Source organism: Coregonus clupeaformis, chromosome 28 (genome assembly GCF_020615455.1).
Source record: "Coregonus clupeaformis isolate EN_2021a chromosome 28, ASM2061545v1, whole genome shotgun sequence".
Classification (NCBI taxonomy): domain Eukaryota; kingdom Metazoa; phylum Chordata; class Actinopteri; order Salmoniformes; family Salmonidae; genus Coregonus; species Coregonus clupeaformis.
This window is the reverse complement of record NC_059219.1, coordinates 26,513,715-26,538,741: the sequence shown is the minus strand read 5'-3', so window position 1 is coordinate 26,538,741 and position 25,027 is coordinate 26,513,715. Positions and strand designations below refer to the sequence as shown.

Here is a 25,027-nt window from a genome sequence, read left to right as displayed (position 1 = left end):
ACCTGCACGGAAAAGCGCAGAGACGCGTTTTTATGATGGTGCGAAGAGTGAATTAGAATAATTGAATAGGATCTCTATGATTTCGCACGTTTGGAGTTGAAAAGGTTACCTCGCCACCGAAGCTGTGTGTGTCCATGGAAAAACAGAAATGCAAGTGTATTGGTGGTGCTGAATCTAGGACAAGGCAACCACCAACAACCAGCCTTTCGCCATTTACCATTGACCATTTCCACACTTGCTTCAAATTCGCCCATTGACAGTTGGATTGAATATGATATTTTTATCAGATCTGCGCCGCCTCCTAATTGATTCCAAATGCATTTACACTACTCAGGCTTCCCCATAGTAGGCCTACTGTCGATGCAGACAGGATGTATGAACCATGTATGAATGTGTCATTGTGTGAAAATAGCATGCATGACACTTGGACACAGTGTATCAATTGAGACAGTTGTCTCTTGATCTGAGTTATAGTTGATGGTGCGGACTCTGCAATGAGTGTTTATTTCATCAATAGAGAATGCTCAAATGACATGTGGCCCAGAGTCCCAGACTGGTAACTATAATTCAGATAAAGAGACTGTCTCAATTTATACACTGTGTCTGAGATTCACCCATGCTATACACACAATGACAAATTCTCTTCTTATTCTGACTGTCTATTTATAGCTCAGGGGTAAAGGTTTTCCATATTTACCACAGATCTAGGATCAGCTTACCCTCCCCAAATCCTAACCTCACGCATAAGTGATGACACCCTAAACTGACATTAGATGTTAGTGTCGAGACACAACGTCATCCTACTCCCTCTCTCGTTACAGGAAGCTGCTTTCAGAATGCTGTGACCCGAGGAGGATGTTTGCGGTGACCAAGCAGAATTCACCTATGGGGAAGGTCCTGTGGTACGATGGAGAGTTCTACCACTCACACACGGTCAACAATGAGACCTACTCTCTCTTTGTGCAGGTAGGCCTCTACTCTGGTCATGGAGGCCAGCAGTGTACTGGCTTTTGTTCCAGCCCAACTCTAACACACCTAAACACACAACAATATATTTGTGTGTGTGTGTGTGTGTGTGTGTGTGTGTGTGTGTTTGTTTGTTTGTTTGTATGTGTTTGTGTGTGTGACCACACTTGCATGGTCAATGATGGTAGTGTAGAGAATTTTGGGGGTTGTCCATGTGTGGTATTGAACTCCAAACCCCCTGACGCCAAGGAAAACACACCAACCACAGTCTGTGCTAAGGGTAAACTTGCTTCACAATGACGAGCCATGAATATATGTAACAAATATATCTCACCAGCTTCCCTTTCACCCACGATCAACTGTGATAGCCCCACGCTATCACATTTTTCACACCGTCTCAATGATAAGAACATCATTAACATCTCACTAAAACAGTAACTGAACAATATACACTTTGAACTGAGAAATGAGTTTAACCTTTGCCACATACACTGTAAAACCATAAAACATATGACACGGTTATAAACTAAATGTCAGTGTTTAAAACTTAACCATAAGGCATTTAGATTTGCCAATAAATGTTCTCATCTTAAACACAGGCATTTAGAATGCAAGAATAAACATGACAGTCAGCTTTTTCCAGTCTGTTTCCAACCAGGAGAACACCTACAGTGGGGAAAAAAAGTATTTAGTCAGCCACCAATTGTGCAAGTTCTCCCACTTAAAAAGATGAGAGAGGCCTGTAATTTTCATCATAGGTAACACGTCAACTATGACAGACAAAATGAGAAAAGAAAATGCAGAAAATCACATTGTAGGATTTTTTATGAATTTATTTGCAAATTATGGTGGAAAATAAGTATTTGGTCAATAACAAAAGTTTCTCAATACTTTGTTATATACCCTTTGTTGGCAATGACACAGGTCAAACGTTTTCTGTAAGTCTTCACAAGGTTTTCACACACTGTTGCTGGTATTTTGGCCCATTCCTCCATGCAGATCTCCTCTAGAGCAGTGATGTTTTAGGGCTGTCGCTGGGCAACACGGACTTTCAACTCCCTCCAAAGATGTTCTATGGGGTTGAGATCTGGAGACTGGCATGGCCACTCCAGGACATTGAAATGCTTCTTACGAAGCCACTCCTTCGTTGCCCGTGCGGTGTGTTTGGGATCATTGTCATGCTGAAAGACCCAGCCACGTTTCATCTTCAATGCCCTTGCTGATGGAAGGAGGTTTTCACTCAAAATCTCACGATACATGGCCCCATTCATTCTTTCCTTTACACGGATCAGTCGTCCTGGTCCCTTTGCAGAAAAACAGCCCCAAAGCATGATGTTTCCACCCCCATGCTTCACAGTAGGTATGGTGTTCTTTGGATGCAACTCAGCATTCTTTGTCCTCCAAACACGACGAGTTGAGTTTTTACCAAAAAGTTATATTTTGGTTTCATCTGACCATATGACATTCTCCCAATCCTCTTCTGGATCATCCAAATGCACTCTAGCAAACTTCAGACGGGCCTGGACATGTACTGGCTTAAGCAGGGGGACACGTCTGGCACTGCAGGATTTGAGTCCCTGGCGGTGTAGTGTGTTACTGATGGTAGGCTTTGTTACTTTGGTCCCAGCTCTCTGCAGGTCATTCACTAGGTCCCCCTGTGTGGTTCTGGGATTTTTGCTCACCGTTCTTGTGATCATTTTGACCCCACGGGGTGAGATCTTGCGTGGAGCCCCAGATCGAGGGAGATTATCAGTGGTCTTGTATGTCTTCCATTTCCTAATAATTGCTCCCACAGTTGATTTCTTCAAACCAAGCTGCTTACCTATTGCAGATTCAGTGTTCCCAGCCTGGTGCAGGTCTACAATTTTGTTTCTGGTGTCCTTTGACAGCTCTTTGGTCTTGGCCATAGTGGAGTTTGGAGTGTGACTGTTTGAGGTTGTGGACAGGTGTCTTTTATACTGTTAACAAGTTCAAACAGGTGCCATTAATACAGGTAACGAGTGGAGGACAGAGGAGCTGTGAGAGCCAGAAATCTTGCTTGTTTGTAGGTGACCAAATACTTATTTTCCACCATAATTTGCAAATAAATTCATTAAAAATCCTACAATGTGATTTTCTGGATTTTTTTTCTCAATTTGTCTGTCATAGTTGACGTGTACCTATGATGAAAATTACAGGCCTCTCTCATCTTTTTAAGTGGGAGAACTTGCACAATTGGTGGCTGACTAAATACTTTTTTTCCCCACTGTATATCTCCTTAGTGTTCAGATTTGAACCACTAGCGTTTACTTTCCCATAGGCCTGTTTAGAGTGCATCTAGTCATTAGAAATGTATGTGACTTTCAATGCCTTTTATTCAGATCAGTGTTAGGAATGTCTGTCACCTTACCTATATTTCAGCACAACTGAAAAGTGCCCGGTTTCCCGATAGCGATGGCTTACGAGTGTTTTAACGATGCATCTTTCCTACAACGGCCAAAGATGTAACATGCATTTCCTAAAACACCACTCAGGGAGAACGGTCGCTAAGTGCGTCGTTGGAGCATGTGTCGATCGATACTGATAAGATCGAAATAAAGGGAGCGCTGCTCTTGGATCATCTTTCTCCATTCAAATCTTTCCTTAACATTATAATTTTTTCACAATACTAATGACAGATCAGCACCTACAGAGATATTACCACCTATGGCAAATATTGAGGCGGCTTATTTGAATGCTTACCAATAACCCAACTAGGCCATAACTAAAGGCTGAGGATAACTAGGCCATTACTAAAGCCTGAGGATAACTAGGCCATAACTAAAGCCTGAGGATAACTAGGCCATTACTAAAGCCTGAGGATAACTAGGCCATAACTAAAGACTGGGGATAACTAGGCCATAACTAAAGGCTGTGGATAACTAGGCCATAACTAAAGCCTGAGGATAACTAGACCATAACTAAAGCCTGAGGATAACTAGACCATTACTAAAGGCTGTGGATAACTAGGCCATAACTAAAGACTGAGGATAACTAGACCATAACTAAAGCCTGAGGATAACTAGACCATAACTAAAGCCTGAGGATAACTAGACCATAACTAAAGGCTGTGGATAACTAGGCCATAACTAAAGGCTGTGGATAACTAGACCATAACTAAAGCCTGAGGATAACTAGACCATAACTAAAGCCTGAGGATAACTAGACCATAACTAAAGCCTGAGGATAACTAGACCATAACTAAAGCCTGAGGATAACTAGACCATAACTAAAGCCTGAGGATAACTAGACCATAACTAAAGCCTGAGGATAACTAGACCATAACTAAAGCCTGAGGATAACTAGACCATAACTAAAGCCTGAGGATAACTAGACCATAACTAAAGCCTGAGGATAACTAGACCATTACTAAAGGCCTTATGACATGTATAGTAAGTGGTCATAAAGGGTTTACTTTTAATTATTATTTATTTATATATTAGGATCCCCTATTATTATTTCTTGTATTTTATTTATTTATTAGGACTTTTTAATTGGGTATCCTAATAAAAAATAAAAAATAATTAAAAGTTAACCCTTTATGACCACATACCATACGCTTCAGAAGGCCTTTAGTTATGGCCTAGTTATCCTCCACATTGTGATCTGAGAATCCTGCCTCATGGGCCACATCAGACCTGCAAGTCACAATAAATAAATAAAATGAATAACTCTACCTGGGGTCCAAACAAAACACACCAAATAAAATGCCAAATATAATAACATAATATACACATACTACATAATACCACATAATACTACATAATCTCCTGTTTCTGCCTCACGCTTCAGAAACAGGAGATGGCACCTGCCCTATAAGCCGTTCCTACATAATACAATACATAATACAATACAAAATATATCAAAATCTCTGTCTCTTCACAGTCCCTGTTGTGCCGTAAAGTGTTCTTTTATCTGGTTTTTTAATCTGGTTTTATTGCTAGCTTGAGTTACCTGGGGTGGCAGGGAGTTCTATGTATTCATGGATCTATTTAATACTGTATTTCCCAGCCTCTGTACTGGACATGGGGACTGTGAAGAGACCTCTGATTGCATGTCTTGTGTGGTACCATTGAGTGTCCGAACTGTGTGACAACTGCTTGAACAGACAGTTCGGTACCTTCAACACATCAACATCTTGCACAAAGACCAATAGTGATGCAGTCAATCTCTCCTCAACTTTGAGCCAGGAGAGATTGACATGCATGATACTGACATTCGCTCTCCGTGTACATCTAAGTGCAATACGTGCTGCTCTGTTCTGGACCAACTGCAATGTACTTACGTCCCTCTTCGCCGCACATGACCACAGAACTGGGCAGTAGTCCCCGCAGGAGGCCTTTTGCCTCATGGGAGGCCATCATTGTAAATAAGAATTTGTTCTTATTTGACTTGCCTAGTTAAATAAAGGTTCAATTAAAATAAATAAAAAGTAGTCCAGGTGCGACAAAACTAGGGCTTGTAGGACCTGTCTGGGTGACTGAGATATCAAGAAAGCAAAGCAACGTCTTATCATGGACAGACCTATTCTCATTTTAGCATTCGGAAAGTATTAAGACCCCTTGACTTTTTCCACATGTTGTTACGTTACAGCCTTATTTTTAAAAAAAAATGTCCCTCATCAATCTACAAACAATACCCCATAATGACAAAGCAAAAACAGGTTTTTCGAAATTTTAGCAAATTGATTAAATAAAAAAAACGGAAATATTTACATTTACATAAGTATTCAGACCCTTTACTCAGTACTTTGTTGAAGCACCTTTGGCAGCGATTACAGCCTCAAGTCTTCTTGGGTATGATGCTACAAGCTTGGCACACCTGTATTTGGGGAGTTTCTCCCATTCTTCTCTGCAGATCCTCTCAAGCTCTGTCAGGTTGGATGGGGAGTGTCCCTGCACAGCTATTTTCAGGTCTCTCCAGAGATGTTAGATCGGGTTCAAGTCCAGGCTCTGGCTGGGCCACTCAAGCATATTCAGAGACTTGTCCCGAAGCCACTCCTGCGTTGTCTTGGCTGTGTGCTTAGGGTTGTTGTCCTATTAGAAGGTGAACCTTCACCCCAGTCTGAGGTCCTGAGCGCTCTGGAGCAGGTTTTCATCAAGGATCTCTCTGTACTTTGCTCCGTTCATCTTTCCCTTGATCCTGACTAGTCTCCCAGTCCCTGCCGCTGAAAAACATCCCCACAGCATGATGCTACCACCACCATGCTTAACTGTAGGGATGGTGCCAGGTTTCCTCCAGACGTGACGCTTGGCATTCAGGCCAAAGAGTTCAATCTTTGTTTCATCAGACCAGAGAATCTTGTTTCTCATGGTCTGAGAATCTTTAGGTGCCTTTTGGCAAACTCCAAGCGGGCTGTCATGTGCCTTTTACTGAGGAGTGGCTTCCGTCTGGCCACCCTACCATAAAGGCCTGATTGGTGGAGTGCTGCAGAGATGGTTGTCCTTCTGGAAGGTTCTCCTATCTCCACAGATGAACTCTGGAGCTATGTCAGAGTGACCATCGGGTTCTTGGTCTCCTCCCTGACCAAGGCCCTTCTCCCCCAATTGCTCAGTTTGGCCAGGCGGCCAGCTCTATTCTTGGTAGTTCCAATCTTCTCCCATTTAAGAATGATGGAGGCCACTGTGTTCTTGGGGACCTTCAATGCTGCAGACATTTTTTGGTACAATTCCCCAGATCTGTGCCTCGACACAATCCTGTCTCGGAGCTCTACGGACAATTCCTTCGACAATCATGGCTTTGTTTTTGCTCTGACATGCACTGTCAACTGTGGGACCTTATATAGACAGGTGTGTGCCTTTCCAAATTATGTCCAATCAATTGAATTTACCAAAGGTGGATTCCAATCAAGTTGTAGAAACATCTCAAGGATGATCAATGGAAACAGGATGCACCTGAGCTCAATTTCAAGTCTCATAGCAAAGGGTTGAATACTTATGTAAATAAGGTATTTATGTTTTTTTATTTTAATACATTTGCAAAAATGTCTAAAATCCAGTTTTTGCTTTGTCATTATGGGGTATTGTGTGTAGATTTTAGGATTTTTATTTATTTAATCAATTTTAGAATAAGGCTGTAAAGTAACAAAATGTGGAAAAAGTCAAGGGGTCTGAATACTTTCCGAATGCACTGTAAATGCTTTGACCATGACAGCTTGCCTTCTAGGGTTACACCCAGCAGTTTAGTCTCTTCAACTTGCTCACGTCCTACAGTATTTGAGATATTTAGCACCAGCCTATCGCTAGTTACCCATTCTAAAACTGACTGGAGCTCTATGTTAAGGGTGTCAGTTAATTATTTTACTGTCGTAGCTGACGTGTATACTGTTGAGTCGTCAGCGTACATAGACACACAGGCTTTATTCAAGGTCATCAACCTTGTGTAACAGTAAACCACCCATCACATCAAGGGAGAATGTCAATAGTCTAAAGTGGTTTCCTCTCCTTATCTCCTCTCCTTCAATCTGCACTGGTCTGAAAGGACTCGAGAGGTGAAAATCTGTTTAGTTGAAGGAGAGGAGACACGGTAGAGGAATCTATTTTAGATGATTGCGATAGCCCCTAAATGACCCAGAAGGGTATAGGGAACTTAAAGATGCGTCATCCACTCAGAGACTACAGTAGGGAATAGATGGGAAATGATTTGTCATAGGTCACTAGCCCCGGGGAACATGTGAATATGACACCCTGAATGCAAGCTGTGGGATTTGAGATGGATCCCACTTTATCATGAAAGAGGGAACATAAAGGAGGACATAACAACCTCATCGGAGATCGGATCAGATAGCCAGAGATATTCAGTCCTCATAATGTGGGGAAAAACACAGATGGCTTGTCAAATTGTGGGACTCATCAGATATATCCATTCAGCTGTATAGGCCTACATGTTGTCTGCCAGGTGGTGTGTGTGTGTGTGTGTGTGAGTGTGTGTGTGTGTGTGTGTGTGGGTGCACGTGTGTGTTCTAAACAGAACATTGAAAGTAATAATGAAAGAAATGTTGGACCCTTTCTCTTTCATTCCATCTCTCTGGTTATTAACAACAGACCATCCTTTGTTACTCAGAGCAGAACATGCAGTATTTATCTGGTTACTACATCTGGCCAATTCCGCAAACTCTTGGCTTCAGTTGAAATCAGTAGGGCTTCAGTTGCAGGTGTTAATGGTTTAAAGAAGAGATGGAAATATCTACTGTGAGTCCCAGCCCCCCAGGACCATTGATGCGTGGCCTGGTAGCTCATTACTACCTAGCCCTGAGAAAACACTAGTGTGAGAAGACAACTGCTGTTGTTATTCTAGGTAGGGACAGTGTGTGTTTCTTTGTGTGTGTGTATCTGTAGAGGGGGGTTTAGGTGTGTGTGTGTGTGTAGGTTAAGGTGAGTGTCTGGATGTGTATGTGGCGTGCGTCGTGTGTGATTGTATGTGTGTGCGCTGTATTTTGAGTGGGAGAAGATGAGGAGGAATAGGGGAAAAAATGCCACTTCAGAGAGGGAGAGAGAGAGAAACGGCAGCATTTTAGCTACATAACCAAAAACACATTACCAGAAAAACAACAATCTACAGCCTAAGATATTCATTCATTACATATATACATACTGTACATTCATGTGATTCAATGCTACACTCTTCAGCAGTCCCCGTAGGATAACCCTTTTGGGTTCCATGTAGAACCGTCTGTGAAAAGGGTTCTACAGTGAGGGAAAAATGTATTTGATCCCCTGCTGATTTTGTACGTTTGCCCACTGACAAAGAAATGATCAGTCTATAATTTTAATGGTAGGTTTATTTGAACAGTGAGAGACAGAATAACAACAACAAAAATCCAGAAAAACGCATGTCAAAAATGTTATAAATTGATTTAGTACTTGGTGGCAAAACCCTTGTTGGCAATCACAGAGGTCAGACATTTCTTGTAGTTGGCCACCAGGTTTGCACACATCTCAGGAGGGATTTTGTCCCACTCCTCTTTGCAGATCTTCTCCAAGTCATTAAGGTTTCGAGGCTGACGTTTGGCAACTCTACCTTCAGCTCCCTCCACAGATTTTCTATGAGATTAAGGTCTGGAGACTGGCTAGGCCACTCCAGGACCTTAATGTGCTTCTTCTTGAGCCACTCTTTTGTTGCCTTGGCCGTGTGTTTTGGGTCATTGTCATGCTGGAATACCCATCCACGACCCATTTTCAATGCCCTGGCTGAGGGAAGGAGGTTCTCACCCAAGATTTGATGGTACATGGCCCCGTCCATCGTCCCTTTGATGCGGTGAAGTTGTCCTGTCCCCTTAGCAGAAAAACACCCCCAAAGTATAATGTTTCCACCTCCATGTTTGACGGTGGGGATGGTGTTCTTGGGGTCATAGGCAGCATTCCTCCTCTTCCAAACACGGCGAGTTGAGTTGATGCCAAAGAGCTCAATTTTGGTCTCATCTGACCACAACACTTTCACCCAGTTCTCCTCTGAATCATTCAGATGTTCATTGGCAAACTTCAGACGGGCATGTATATGTGCTTTCTTGAGCAGGGGGACCTTGCGGGCGCTGCAGGATTTCAGTCCTTCATGGCGTAGTGTGTTACCAATTGTTTTCTTGGTGACTATGGTCCCAGCTGCCTTGAGATCATTGACAAGATCCTCCCGTGTAGTTCTGGGCTGATTCCTTACCGTTCTCATGACCATTGCAACTCCACGAGGTGAGATCTTACATGGAGCCCCAGGCCGAGGGAGATTGACAGTTCTTTTGTGTTTCTTCCATTTGCGAATAATCGCACCAACTGTTGTCACCTTCTCACCAAGCTGCTTGGCGATGGTCTTGTAGCCCATTCCAGCCTTGTGTAGGTCTACAATCTTGTCCCTGACATCCTTGGAGAGCTCTTTGGTCTTGGCCATGGTGGAGAGTTTGGAATCTGATTGATTGATTGCTTCTGTGGACAAGTGTCTTTTATACAGGTAACAAGCTGAGATTAGGAGCACTCCCTTTAAGAGTGTGCTCCTAATCTCAGCTCGTTACCTGTATAAAAGACACCTGGGAGCCAGAAATCTTTCTGATTGAGAGGGGGTCAAATACTTATTTCCCTCATTAAAATGCAAATCAATTTATAACATTATTGACATGCGTTTTTTCTGGATTTTTTTGTTGTTATTCTGTCTCTCACTGTTCAAATAAACCTATCATTAAAATTATAGACTGATCATTTCTTTGTCAGTGGGCAAACTTACAAAATCAGCAGGGGATCAAATACTTTTTTCCCTCACTGTACATGGAACCAAAAAGGGTTCTTCAAAGGCTTCTCCTATGGGGACAGACGAATAACCCTTTTAGGTTTTAGATAGCACCTTTTTTTTTCTAAGAGTGTAAAAGAGGCGTGTTAAAACAGTGTATCAGAGATGGGGGAGGTGAAGTGTGTGTGTAATTTGTGCCATAAGCTCATGGTTCGTTAGCTACACATGTCCACAGACAGAAGAGGAGAGGAAGGAGGGAAAAAAAAAAAAATTCTCTCTTTGTCTCCACCCCACACACTCCTGATTGAGCTCTGCTGATTCCCTCGTTTCTCTCTTCCTCCATGGCTACCCACTGGGCACGGACGTCATTTCAACGTCTAGTTTTGATTTACATTTGGTTGAGATGTCAACTAATGTGAATTCAACGTGAAATCAACCAAAAAATTCAGCATGTCATTGGGTTTAGTGGTACGGGGTGCTGGGTCTCTGGTCGTTGTGGGGGAGGGCGGCATGGATTGGGAGGAATGTAAGGGGAGATGGGTGAGAGGGGGACTGATAAGCAACCTTGGTTGCTGGGTGGGATGCAAAGGGGTGGGAGGCATGCTTTCTTCGGGTCGGGGAGGTGGGGAGTGGGGCTAGGCAGGGTGGGAAACATGGTTTCCGGATGAGGAGGTAGGATGTGGGCGGGTGGATGGGGACTGGGGGGGGTGAGTCTGGGTTATCTTTGTATGCATTTCTTTGATTGTTTTTGTATCTGTGACCCCCTCTGAACAATAATAATAATAAGTTGGGTGGGAAAAAAATGAAATGCCTTACGTTGATTACTTTTTGCAAATCCCAAAATGTTTCCACGTTTATTGAACATCATGAGATAAAACATTTTTTGTTGAAATGACGTGGAAACAATGTTGATGCAACCAATTTTTGGCCAGTGGGTATGTTATTCTAACGGTCATGGTAGAGATGTGGCTGCTGCTGCCCTCAGATAGTTCTGGTTTCACACCTCACTGTCCAGATGGAGAGAGACACCTAGCTGAGCCTCACCGCCGTATTACTGAGGCAAATCATATTTTGTTGTGTGTGTGTGTGTGTGTGTGTGTGTGTGTGTGTCTCTGTCTGTCTGTCTGTCTGTCTGTCTGTCTGTCTGTCTGTCTCCCTACTAGTAAAGGTTTCCTTGACACCATCTAATGGACCTGTTTATGACTGAGGCATAGACACTACAGAAAACATCTTAACTTGACGTAGAGAGAGAGAGGGATAGAGAGAGTGTGTGTGTGTTTGTGTCACTGTGCGCGTGTGTGTTTCAACGACCAAGGTCCTGTGAGATCTGTGTGCTGTGTTTGCAGAGCATGTTTGCAGAGCATGTGAGTGAGTGTGTGTCAAGTGTGTGCTTGTGTACCCTATCCTCCCTGGTCCTAACCACTAGTGGCTACCCACCCACATTACACACAAGGACAGCTCTAGACAGTACTGTATAACCACTGCCTGACAAAAATAGAGCCTGAAGCAGGGAAGAGGAGGCACTCACACACTCACTCACACACTAACTCATTCACACTCAAGTAGTCATACTCTATTTGTCTACTTCTTCACTGTGGATTAATTTTATAGACTCAGCCTCTCTGCTTAACAATAATCTCTTGCTCTCTTTCTCACTTTCTCTCTCTTTCACTTTCTCTCCCTCTTCTTCTCTCCCTGTCTCTCTCCCCATCCACAGCCTCTCTCTCTCTCTCTCTCTCTCTCCTCTGTCTCTCTCTCTCTCTCTCTCTCTCTCTCCTCTCTCTCTCTCTCTCTCTCTCTCTATTCTCTCTCTCTCTCTCTCTCTCTTTCGACACGGACACACACACACACTTGGGCCGTCCTGAGTAGGGCTAACTACTACTGATTGCAGGCCTGGGCATAGAGCACCAACCATGCCTGACCAGAACTGGCAGTGCTACCAAGCTCATGGGCACAGCAAAACAGAGCCCTTCTGACCACACAGTGAAGCGTTGGCATCATCTGGCATCGCCTTGCATCGCCTGGCATCGCCGTCCTTTGGAGGAATGTGTCATTCAGGAGCTGATTAATTGAGAAGCTTTGTTAGCTTTGATCACATAGAGAGGCTTCTAGGCTGTGATCTCATTGGTGGTCATTGGTGGTCATCATCCTCAATCTCCTCCTCTCTCATTGGTCTGGTTAAAAATGTAATGTTTTTTAAAGTATAGCCTGGTTTAAAAATACGTTTTGGTCCGTGTGTTGGTCCGTGTGTTGGTCCGTGTGTTGGTCCGTGTGTTGGCCCGTGTTTTTGTCTGGGTTTTTGGCCTGGGTTTTTGTCTGGGTTTTTGGCCTGGGTTTTTGGCCTGGGTTTAGGCGCGTGGTATATCTCCCTTAATTCAACCTACTCTCTTCTCATAATACTTCTCTCAGTGAGATATCATCAATCCACCAAAATATAATTAATGTTTGGATCACATGTGTTACAATGATATGGAGTGATATGTTCCCAGAACTGTGAGCTGGCCATTGTTCTCCTCTAGCTGGCTCAGCCCCTTTCATGGTTCACCAGAAACCCTGGGGGAAACACAGAGCGAGAGAGTGAGAGAGTGAGAGCGAGAGAGAGAGAGAGCGAGAGAGAGAGAAAGAGAGAGAGACGTTAAATTCTGGAGGGGGAGCAGGAAGAGGAGGAGGAGCAGGGGAGGAGGAGGAGGAGGGGGGGGAGGTGGAGGAGGGGGGGGAGGAGGAGGAGGAGTAGGAGGCGGGGGAGGAGGGGGAGGGGGGGAGGAGGAGGGGGTCCAGTCCTCCACTCCAAAGGGAATAATGAGAGCATTTGTTTCTCTCAGGACTCTCTGTTCATTGCTGGCACCGGCTCAAGCAGGGCCCAGACTCACAGCAACAGGCCAATCGAATAGAGAGGATTTGCCTCAAGAGGCACCCATAGACACCCCATTCACTGGCCAACACTGGCCATACTTAGGCCCTTATGGTCGGCCTGTAATGGGGGTTGAAAAGAGAGTACCCAACTAGCCGTCTGGGAACATTCCCAGGACTTTTAGCTCACATTCCTACTACATTCTAAATACGTATTTGATCCAACATTCCGATAAATGTATAAAGTGCATTTAGTTATTTACTTTGCATGCATCCAAATGTAACTTAGCACAAGAGCTGGTCAAAATATTATAGCAATGTAAAATAAGTGAATGTCCTGTAGCAAACCGTGAGCAGACATTTAGTGTTTTATACTTTTTTAGGAAAGTAGTCAACATTTATAACATGCTATAGCCTATTTGTCTTTGTTGCAGGAGGTACATTCCACATGTAATCTACTTAACCATTCAGAGGAAGTGGCATGGCACTGATTTCTGTTGTGTGTTTAGGAGGATTTGGGTCATTGTGACCTGTCATAAGCAGGTCTTCAAATTCAATAAAGGAGTAATTGAGTAAACGTGTGAGAGGATTGTAGTTTAGGATGTATGTCATTTATTGCTAAATGTTGCTATCCACCTGTTGAAATGGAATATGGGCATTTCCATCGAAAAGGACCCATGAGCACCAACATGTGAAGTTCATAGGAGCATATCAAATTGTGTGTCAAATTAAAGCTAAGAGTCTATCTATATTTTTGGGAAATGAAGGCATAGATAAAAAAAATTACCATTTTCCATAAAGAAAATGAGGCATTAGTAAAGGCTTTGATTTCTGGATAAACGTAAGATGGCACCATACTGAATGGCTGCCGTTTTGCGAGCTCCGACCCAACTTTGCTATTTTGTGATTCTTTTGGTGTTTATTTTTACTTTATTTTCACTAAATGTATCCGTTATCATTTCTTAGAACCGACAAGAACTTTTGAACATCAGATCAGCAGTTACTTACCCCAATTTCTGTAATTCTGACCCAATTGTCGGGGTACTCAAGAGGAAATGCCGGCGTTACAGAGGCAAGAGAATCCTGGTGAGAATAAGGTGAAGAGAAAACCGGCCACCTCCATTCCCTCCCTCCATTCTATTGGCCAGTCACTTGATACTAAGATGGATGACCTCTGATCGCGGATTTGCTACCAACGGGACTCTCGTAACTGCAACATTCTCTGCTTTTCTGAAACATGGCTTTTGGACAAGATACGCCCCATGGCTATACAACTCGATGGATTCTCCATTCACCGAGCAGACAGGACAGTAGAATCAGGGAAATCAAGAGGGGGAGGGGTATGCCTCTTCATCAACAACAAATGATGTTCTGACTCGAGTGCAGTGGTATTCTCGACCCATTGTTTACCCGTCTTGGAATACCTGATGGTCAAATGCCAACCCTTCTACCTCTCGACAGAGTTTTCAGCTGTTATCGTGACTGTTGTATACATTCCACCTCAGGACAAGAAATATAACAAGCTGGCACTTAACGAACTGTACGAGGCTATAAACAAGCAGGAAAACTTTCATCCGGAAGCTGCCTTCCTTGTCGCCGGCGATTTTAATTCTGCGTCATTAAGACACGTGACGCCCAACTTCCATCAACATGTCTCCTTTGCCACTAGGGGCGAAAGAGTCCTAGACCACTGTTACCAACAAGCAAGCATACAAGGCCCTCCCTTGTCCACCTTTCGGCAAATAAGATCATGACTCCGTATTCTTGCTTCCTGTTTACAAGTAGAAGCTCAAACAGGAAGTACCCGTGACTCACTCCATTGAGAAATGGTCATCAGAATCAGAGATTATGCTACAAGACTGCTTTGCTAGCGCTGATTGGAATATGTTCCGAGATTCCGCCGATAACATCGACGAGCTAACCACTTCCGTCACCGACTTCATAAAGAAATGCATCGGCGACGTTGTCCCCACAGTGAAGGTTCGCTGCTTCCCCAATCAAAAGCCCTGGATTAACACAGAGGTTGGCGCTAAACTAAAGGACAGGGCTACCGCACACAGGGCCATGGCAGACAACCCTGAGGATACGACTGAGGACAATAACAAGGACAGTAAGGCCATCCACAGAGTCATCAAATGAGCAAAAGGACAATATAGGAATAAAGTGGAATCATATTACACAGGATCTGACGCTCGCCGCTTGTGGCAGGGGCTACAGTCAATTACAGATTACAAAGGAAGACCCAGCCGTGATCTGCCCAATGATGCCTCTCTACCAGACTAACTCAACACATTTTATGCACGCTTCGACAATAACAAGACCCTTAATCAGGTCAACACTCGCAAGGCCGTGGGGCCAGACAGTATTCCAGGGCGCATTCTCAGAGCATGTGCAGATCAGCTGCCAGGCATATTCACAGTAATTTTCAACCTCTCCTTGTCCTAGTCTGTAATCCCCACGTTTTAAAATGACTACCTTCATTCCTGTTCCCAAAAACTCTAAGGCTTCATGCCACAATGACTACCGCCCTGTAGCGCTCACATCTGTAATCATTAAGTGCTTTGAAAGGCTGGTTATGGCTCACATCAAATCCATCGTCCCAGACACCCTAGAACTACTCACATTTTGCATCCCGCCCCAACAGATCCATAGATGACACAAGGCGGCAGGTAGCTTAGTGGTTAAGAGCGTTGTGCCAGTAACCGAAAGGTCGCTGGTTCTAATCCCCGAGCCGACTAGGTGAAAAATCTGTCGATGTGCCCTTGAGCAAGGCACTTAACCCTAATTGCTCCTGTAAGTCGCTCTGGATAAGAGCGTCTGCTAAATGACCTATTATTATTATTACAATCTCAATTGCACACCACACTGCCCTCAGGTGGTGTGAAAGGAAGGCCCGGAAAATCGTTAAAGACTCCAGCCACCCAAGCCATAGACTGTTATCTCTGCTTCCGCACGGCAAGCGGTACCGGTGCATCAAGTGTGACACCAACATGCTCCTGAACAGCTTCTACCCCCAAGCCATAGGACTGCTAAATAGCTAACAAAATGGCTACATGTACTATCTGAGTTGACCTTGTATTTATTTTAATTTGTGTATTTGGTCTCAGTGCACACTCACAGGACTCTACACACTGGCACACCAACACACACATAGCATGTACACACATTTATACAGACTATACACACACGCACATAAAATCTTCATTTACGCTGCTGCTACTATGTTTATCATACATCCTGATGCCTATTCACCTTACCCCTATACATACAGAATCTGCCTCTATCACTCCAGTATCCCTGCACATTGTAAATATGGTATTGGAACTGACCCTGTATTTTTATTTATTTTTTAATTTTTAGTCATTTAGCAGATGCTCTTATCCAAAGCGACTTACAGGAGCAATTAGGGTTAAGTGCCTTGCTCAAGGGCACATTGACAGATTTTTCACCTAGTCGGCTCAGGGTTTAGAACCAGCGACCTTTTGGTTACTGGCACAACGCTCGTAACCACTAAGCTACCTGCCGCTTACTTACTTTCTCGTGTTCTTCTCATTTTTATATCTTGTGTGTTTTTCTTCTACCTTTTGTTATTTTTAGAGCTACATTGATATTGATTACTGCATTGTTGGGTTTAGAGCTTGCAAAAAATGGCATTTCACTGTATTTGTGCATGTGACATTAAAACTTGAAACTTGAGATGGGGTCTTAGAAAACGTCTACCAGAAAAAGTCTTGGAAAAGGTATCAGAAATACATCAAAACACAATAATGTTGACCTAAAGACCCCTGCCAACTAATATCAACACTTATATTTAGTTTTTCAGAAATGGTTTACCTTCTGTAAGTTTAAGAAATATTGCTTTGTGCCTTGTAATTCCGTTCCCAAAAACCCACATCTTTAAGACATTTTCAAATTTCTCTCTCTCATGAGGGAGGATAATGAAAGTTCACAGAAGTAACAAATAATAGTAGACCTACCAATTAGTGATAGTGATTTTACTGAAATCAATTTTGTTTATGAATTATTAGGTGATTAAAACTCATCTTAAAATTGATAACGGAATTACCAGAAAATCATTAACGGAATTACTGCAACAGAATTGGCTACAATGGGAAATCATAATAGTCACAAACCACAGTTGGGTCACCTGTTACTGTCTTCCCTTCCACCGGCATAATGTTCAGCTCATAACTGTTTTCTTTCTTTTTCTGTTGGTCAAACCAAGAGTTAAAAGGGTCTGGACAATCTCTCTCTCTCTCTCTCTCTCTCTCTCTCTCGCTCTCTCTCTCTCTCTCTCTCTCTCCACCATAATTTGCAAATAAATTCATTAAAAATCCTACAATGTGATTTTCTGGAGAAAAACAATTCTCAATTTGTCTGTCATAGTTGACGTGTACCTATGATGAAAATTACAGGCCTCTCTCATCTTTTTAAGTGGGAGAACTTGCACAATTGGTGGCTGACTAAATACTTTTTTCCCCCACTGTATATACAGTGTTGTAATGATGTGCAAATAGTTAAAGTACAAATGGGAAAATAAATAAACATAAATATGGGTTGTATTTACAATGGTGTTTGTTCTTCACTGGTTGCCCTTTTCTTGTGGCAACAGGTCACAAATATTGTTGCTGTGATGGCACACTGTGGTATTTCACCCAGTAGATAAGGGAGTTTATCAAAATTGGATTTGTTTTCTAAATCTTTGTGGATCTCTGTAATCTGAGGGAAATATGTGTCTCTAATATGGTCATACATTTGGCAGGAGGTTAGGAAGTGCAGCTCAGTTTCCACCTCATTTTGTGGGCAGTGTGCACATAGCCTGTCTTCTCTTGAGAGCCAGGTCTGCCTATGGCGGCCCTTCTCAATAGCAAGGCTCACTGAGTCTGTACATAGTCAAAGCTTTCCTTAAGTTTGGGTCAGTCACAGTGGTCAGGTATTCTGCCACTGTGTACTCTCTGTTTAGGGCCAAATAGCATTCTAGTTTGCTCTGTTTTTTTTTTGTTAATTCTTTCCAATGTGTCAAGTAATTCTCTTTTTGTTTTCTCATGATTTGGTTGGGTCTAATTGTGTTGTTGTTGTTGTCCTGGGGCTCTGTGGGGTCTGTTTGTGTTTGTGAACAGAGCCCCAGGACCAGCTTACTTAGGGGACTATTCTCCAAGTTAATCTCTCTGTAGGTGATGGCTTTGTTATGGAAGGTTTGGGAATCGCTTCCTTTTAGGTGGTTATAGGATTTATAAAACGGTTCTTTTCTGGATTTTGATAATTAGCGGGTATCGGCCTAATTCTGCTCTGCATGCATTATTTTGTGTTTTTCGTTGTACACTCAGGATATTTTTGCAGAATTCTGCATGCAGAGTCTCAATTTGGTGTTTGTCCCATTTTGTGAATTCTTGGTTGGTGAGCGGACCCCAGACCTCACAACCGTAAAGGGCAATGGGTTCTTTAACTGATTCAAGTATTTTTAGCCAGATCCTAATTGGTATGTCGAATTTTATGTTCCTTTTGATGGCATAGAAGGCCCTTCTTGCCTTGTCTCGCATATCGTTCACAGCTTTGTAGAAGTTAGTTAGTAGTGTGAGGTTGGGTGCTGCAGGCTGTTCTAGTGCCCTCGCCAATTCGTTGATATATATGTTGAAAGGGTGGGGCCTAAACTGCATCCCTGTCTCACCCCACAGCCCTGTAGAAAGAAATGTGTGTGTTTTTGCCAATTTTAACCGCACACTTGTTGTTTGTGTACATGGATTTTATCATCTCTCTCTCTCTCGCTCTCTCTCCAGTTAATGTCACCTCTCCCAACTCTTACAAACACCTACCCATGAGCCCCCTCTCTTTCCATTTACTGTAACCAGTATCCTTGGCCTTGATGTTAACGTCCACAGGTGGACCAGACTGAACCACATCTGAACCTATCATAGACGTATGTTTCACAAGTTTGGAGAGTACAATACAATACAGTACACTGAGTACACTCTAAAAATTAGGGGTTCAACAAGGGTTCTTCTAAGATCCTCAAAGTTCTTCGAAGAACCTTAGGGTTCTTGGAACTGACAATTGCCCCCAAAAGATTATTCCAAGAACCCCAAAGGAGGTGGGGTTCATCGAGGAACCTCCTTAGGTAGTGGGGGTTCTTGTTGGAACCTAACTGCCCAACTGAAACATTTGGATTTAAATTTGAAAGGACAGCAGGTGCAGGCACTTAACTCAGAAATGTAAATATCTCCTCAATTTAAAGTAAGATCTGTCCCTTGTATGATCTAAATTGATATTCTTTTATGATGATATCTGTCTGTTCAGATTTGTGCAAATCTTTCTAAAACAGAAAATGGACACAATTCAATGGATATCAATCAACAAAGAAGTAAGAATATGTATGTTATAAGAATATGTTGAAGGCTAGCTGTATTGGGTGCAGATGACTGAACTGCTCACTTTTGTGTCTGTGAGGAGGCATACAAAGGTATGTCAATTGGTATTGGTATGTTATGCTGATCACATGTACCATCCTCCTCCATTACCTCTTCAAAGAATAACCCATAGGCCTCTACATTATGGACAAGGTATGTCTATGAAAACCATTATCAAAACATTTGTTTTCATTCACATTCACCACAGAAACCAAGGTATGAATACTGTCGTGTGCATGTTTTGTTAATCATCTGTATAATTACATTTCTTTCGATTCACAGACTTCATCCTCCCTACACCTCTGATGAATATAACAGGAAACCTGTTCGATCACCATGCACTGCAAAATCATTCTGGCTATGGATATGGAGAACATCAACACATTAACATCAACACGCCAGAGGATATACCCATTGGACTTGGGACTCTGCTGGGAGTTTACCTCATATTTAGATTTTTTTATTCTGCGTTGCCACTAAAATCATAATAAACACTGACACCTAAAATATTGTGTTATTGTTGTTATTGTTATGCATATTACTATCATTAATAGTGATAATAACAGGGGAGGGGGGATAGTTCAAAAATGAACCCCAAAAGGTTCTTCAAAAGGTTATTCGAGGATCATTAAAAGGGGTTCTTTGAAGAACCCTTTTAAAGGGTTCTTCGAAGAACTTATAGGGGTTCCCCCACAGTTTCACTTTGAATAACCCCTAAAGGAAACTCCAGGAACCTTTTATTTTTAGAGTGTAGAGCACAGTAGAGGAAAGACAAGTAGAGTATAGTACAGTATATTGTACTGTACTGAACTATGCTCTACTTTACTGTACTGAACGCTACTGTACTGTATTGTACTGAGTCAAAGTGTAATTCCGTTACTGTGGAATTGCCCATATGGCATTAGTGCAAGAGGTTCAAATATTTGATGGTCGCGTAGATTAGGCCTAACAGCTGGTTTGCTTGGATGTCTGAAAAGGGGTGGGGGTGTTATTAATGAGTATTATAAATGAATTGATGATGATGTGCATGTGTTTTCTATTCTAAATAGGACAGTGTGTAGTACCCTGGATGACAGATTCTTATTTTCTCAAACATTTGACTTTACCTTTGTCTTTGATTGTTAACAAAAGTTTCAGGCCGGCAGCCAGGCCAGTCCACTGCAGGATGTGTGTGTGTGTGCGTGTGTACGTACATGTGTGTATGTTTACATGTGTGCTCACTTCATGACACTCACGTCCCTCTCGTTTTCCAGGAGACACCTCTTCAGCTTCCCATCAAGAAGTGTTCGGTGGTGGGCAACGGAGGTGTCCTGAAGCACAGCGGCTGTGGGAAGGACATTGACCAGGCTGACTTTGTCATGCGGTAAGAGAGGGGCTGTCCGCTCCAGTGCCCGTCCAAATATGATTTGGCTGTCCCACGCTCTCCGGTGCCAGAAAGAGCAGCCAAAGAAGAGAGAGAGAGAGAGAGACAGAGACAGACAGACAGACAGACAGACAGACAGACAGACAGACAGACAGACAGACAGACAGACAGACAGACAGACAGACAGAGACAGAGAGAGACTTGAGGACAAACAAGAGAGGGTTTGATTTGATTTAGTTGACTAGGCTAGTTCTACCTGGGATCACTGTTGTCCCCCTCATCTCAGGCATGCCTGGCTGGCTTAAACCAGGCTTAAACTAGGCTTGAACCTGGGAAAGGCAAGACTAAAATAATAGGATTGCTTTGGAGCTCCATCTCCAACCAAAGCCTATAGCCTCACTGACTGCCTGACTGGAAGTTTGGACAAATGTTATCGTTTTGTTATAACTGTGGTATCATGTGTTATCATTTATTGCCAAGAAAAGGCAAGACAAAAAGCTAAAAGCTAGTTCTATTCTGAAAGCAAAATCATGAAGAACCACTATCTGCAATCCTGACCAAGTTCTCAAGTAGTAAATGCTTTATGGTCACTGTAAAGTCACTATCAGTATATTAATGCACATGTGTACTTATGTTTCTCATATCTAGGTGCAACCTTCCACCACTGTCTAGGGAGTATGTTGAGGATGTGGGGACCAGAACTCACCTGGTGACAGCCAACCCCAGCATCATTGAGAAGAGGTACACTCCTTTCCTTTCAAAACTGCTGTTGACTGTAAAATATATGGATGTGTGGGACAGCATCCAAGTCCTCTCCTTTTCAGTCCACTCCCTCTTTCTCTCTATCCTTCCTCTCTACTAATCTCTTTCGCACTCTCTCCCCACCGCATCGCCTTTCTCTCTCTCTCCCATTATCGCCTGCTATCTCTCCTCTTCAGCTCTCTCTCTCTCTCATTCTCTCCTGCTATCTCTCCTTCTCTCTCCCTCTCTCTTTCTCTCCTGCTATCTCTCCTCTCCGTCTCTCTCTCTCTCTCTCTCTCTCTCTCTCTCTCTCTCTCTCTCTCTCTCTCTCTCTCTCTCTCTCTCTCTCTCTCTCTCTCTCTCCTTCTCTCCTGCTATCTCTCCTCCAGCTCTCTCTCTCTCTCTCTTTCTCTCCTGCTATCTCCCCTCTCCAGCCCTCTCTCTTTCTCTCCTGATATCTCTCCTCTCCAGCTCTCGCTCTCTCCCCCTCTCTCTTTCTCTCCTGCTATCTCTCCTTCTCTCTCCCTCTCTCTTTCTCTCCTGCTATCTCTCCTCTCTCTCTCTCTCTCTCTCTCTCTCTCTCTCTCTCTCTCTCTCTCTCTCTCTCTCTCTCTATCTCTCTCCTCTCTCTCATTCTCTCCTGCTATCTCTCCTCTCCAGCTCTCTCTCTCTCTCTCTCTTTCTCTCCTGCTATCTCTCTCTCTCTCTCTCTCTCTCTCTCTCTCTCTCTCTCTCTCTCTCCTGCTATCTCTCCTCTCCAACCCTCTCTCTCTCTCTCTCTCTCTCTCTCTCTCTCTCTCTCTCTCTCTCTCTTTCTCTCCTGCTATCTCTCCTCTCCAACCCTCCCTCTCTCTCTCTCTCTCTCTCTCTCTCTCTCTCTCTCTCTCTCTCTCTCTCTCTCTCTCTCGCTCTCTCTCTCTCTCTCTTTCTCTCCTGCTATATCTCCTCTCCAGCCCTATCTCTTGTCTTGTCCTAGCTGCAGATTTCCTCATCCAGACTGGTGTTTTATAGAGGAGCCATGATACGGAGCCAAAACGTGTGTGAATGTTGTCTTGTTCTTCTATTGTCGTGGGGACCTGAAATCCCCAAATGTCCCCACAAGGATAGTAAAACAAGGAAAATTCTCCCTCATGGCGACATTTCCCAAGTCCCCATGAGGACAAAGTCTATTTTAAGCTTAGCGGTTAAGTTTAGGGTTAGGGTAACACTTAGGGTTAGAATAGGCGATATGCACAGGCGAGCATTACGTATTTCCGGTTAAATCTCAGGATGGATGTAAACTTCCGGTTATCGTAGAATGCTGTGCTACCGTATGCTAGCATTGAATGCTTGTCGTCAAAAACATCCGAAACTGTTAATTTTCATTGTTGTTGTTGTTTATCTTAATGTTTATGTTAATGTTTTTACTTGTAATACTTCGTCTTGACTTATAACACGATGACGTGTAAACGTACGAAAGTGTCCTTTCAAAAACGGGATGACAGCTCTTCCAGCCATCACTGCTGTGTGCCGCAATGTACAGTGTCTGCCAGATGCAATTCTTCTGTTAGTTTTTTTACTTTTCCCAAAGACAGTGAATTACATAAACGGTGGGTGATTAACATTCGACGAGTCAACTTTCTTACAACAAACACACGAGTCTGCAGCCGACACTTTCTAAGTGAAGATGTGATAGAGCAGGGGTGTCAAACTCATTTTAGCTCAGGGGCCACATGGAGGAAAATCTATTCCCAAGTGGGCCGGACCGGAAAAATCATGGTATATATAACTTAAAAACAACAACTTCAGATTGTTTTCTTTGTTTTAATACGATCAACATACAACATAAAGCTGGAGCCTGAGGACAGTGTGTCCAAAATAGTACAAGCACAACATCACTATTGATCATAAAACACGTCAAGTTTATTTGAAAATTCTAAAGAAAAAGAACACACAAACACACAATGGCTCAGTGATTAACAGAACTGTTTCACAGATCACAGAACTATATCAGGGTGTCATTTCTCAGGCAGAAATGTAGATAAAAATAATGAAATCCTGTTCCCCAAACAAGTGCAAGAACCACAGAGTCAAGAATAGGTTAAATATACAAATAAAATAAAAACAATTAAAAACAATAGCACATCAACATAAAAACATATAAACATAAAGCTGGAGCCTGAGGACAGTGTCCAAAAGCACAACATCACTATTAATCATAAAACACCTCAAGTTATTTGAATGTTCTGAGGACAAAGAACACACAAACACACAATGCCTCAGTGATTCACAGAAGTATATCACAGATCACAGAACTATATCAGGGTGTCATTTCTCAGGGAGAAATGTAGATAGAAATAATGAAATCCTGTTCCCCAAACAAGTGCAAGAACCACAGAGTCAAGAATAGGTAAAATATACAAATAAAATAAAAACAATTAAAAACAATAGCACATCAACATAAAAACATATAAACATAAAGCTGGAGCCTGAGGACAGTGTCCAAAAGCACAACATCACTATTAATCATAAAACACCTCAAGTTATTTGAAAGTTCTGAGGACAAAGAACACACAAACACACAATGCCTCAGTGATTCACAGAAGTATATCACAGATCACAGAACTATATCAGGGTGTCATTTCTCAGGCAGAAATGTAGATAAAAATAATGAAATCCTGTTCCCCAAACAAGTGCAAGAACCACAGAGTCAAGAATAGGTTAAATATACAAATAAAATAAAATCAATTAAAAACAATAGCACATCAACATAAAAACATATAAACATAAATCTGAAAGCTGGAGCCTGAGGACAGTGTCCAAAAGCACAACATCACTATTAATCATAAAACACCTCAAGTTATTTGAAAGTTCTGAGGACAAAGAACACACAAACACACAATGCCTCAGTGATTCACAGAAGTATATCACAGATCACAGAACTATATCAGGGTGTCATTTCTCAGGCAGAAATGTAGATAAAAATAATGAAATCCTGTTCCCCAAACAAGTGCAAGAACCACAGAGTCAAGAATAGGTTAAATATACAAATAAAATAAAATCAATTAAAAACAATAGCACATCAACATAAAAACATATAAACATAAATCTGAAAGCGTTGCTCAAACTCCCGTAACAGTCCCGTTATTTTATCTTTGAACCGCTTCATGTCTGCCACATGTTGGGTCGCGCACACATTTTTCAGACAGGGGAAGTGAGCTGCATCACCACCGGCGAGTTGCGTCTCCCACAATGACAGCTTCAACTTGAAAGAACGTATGCTGTCATAATACTGCGTGACAACTTTGTTGCGCCCTTGCAGCTGTTTGTTCAAGTTATTCAGGTGCTCTGTAACATCCACCATAAATGCAAGGTCCTGCATCCATTCTGCGGAATGAAATTCTAACACTGGTTTGCCCTTTTCTTCCATGAACTGTTCAATTTCTTCTCGTAAATCAAAGAAACGCCTCAGCACAGCACCTCGGCTTAACCATCT

The 25,027-nt window shown here is 42.7% G+C and overlaps 1 protein-coding gene across 2 annotated transcripts in view; it reads left to right on the top strand.

Annotated features, from left to right (window-relative positions):
- LOC121543396 (alpha-N-acetylneuraminide alpha-2,8-sialyltransferase) overlaps window positions 1-25,027 on the top strand; it is a 33,527-nt gene that overhangs the window by 1,228 nt on the left and 7,272 nt on the right. Inside the window, exons 2-4 of one of the 2 annotated variants that reach the window (XM_041853228.2) lie at window positions 822-966; window positions 20,705-20,811; window positions 21,460-21,552. In XM_041853228.2, the coding sequence (XP_041709162.1) occupies window positions 822-966; window positions 20,705-20,811; window positions 21,460-21,552 (345 nt within the window). Of the gene's footprint in view, window positions 1-821; window positions 967-20,701; window positions 20,812-21,459; window positions 21,553-25,027 lie in introns of both variants that reach the window. The other variant, XM_041853227.2, reaches the window with a different exon arrangement.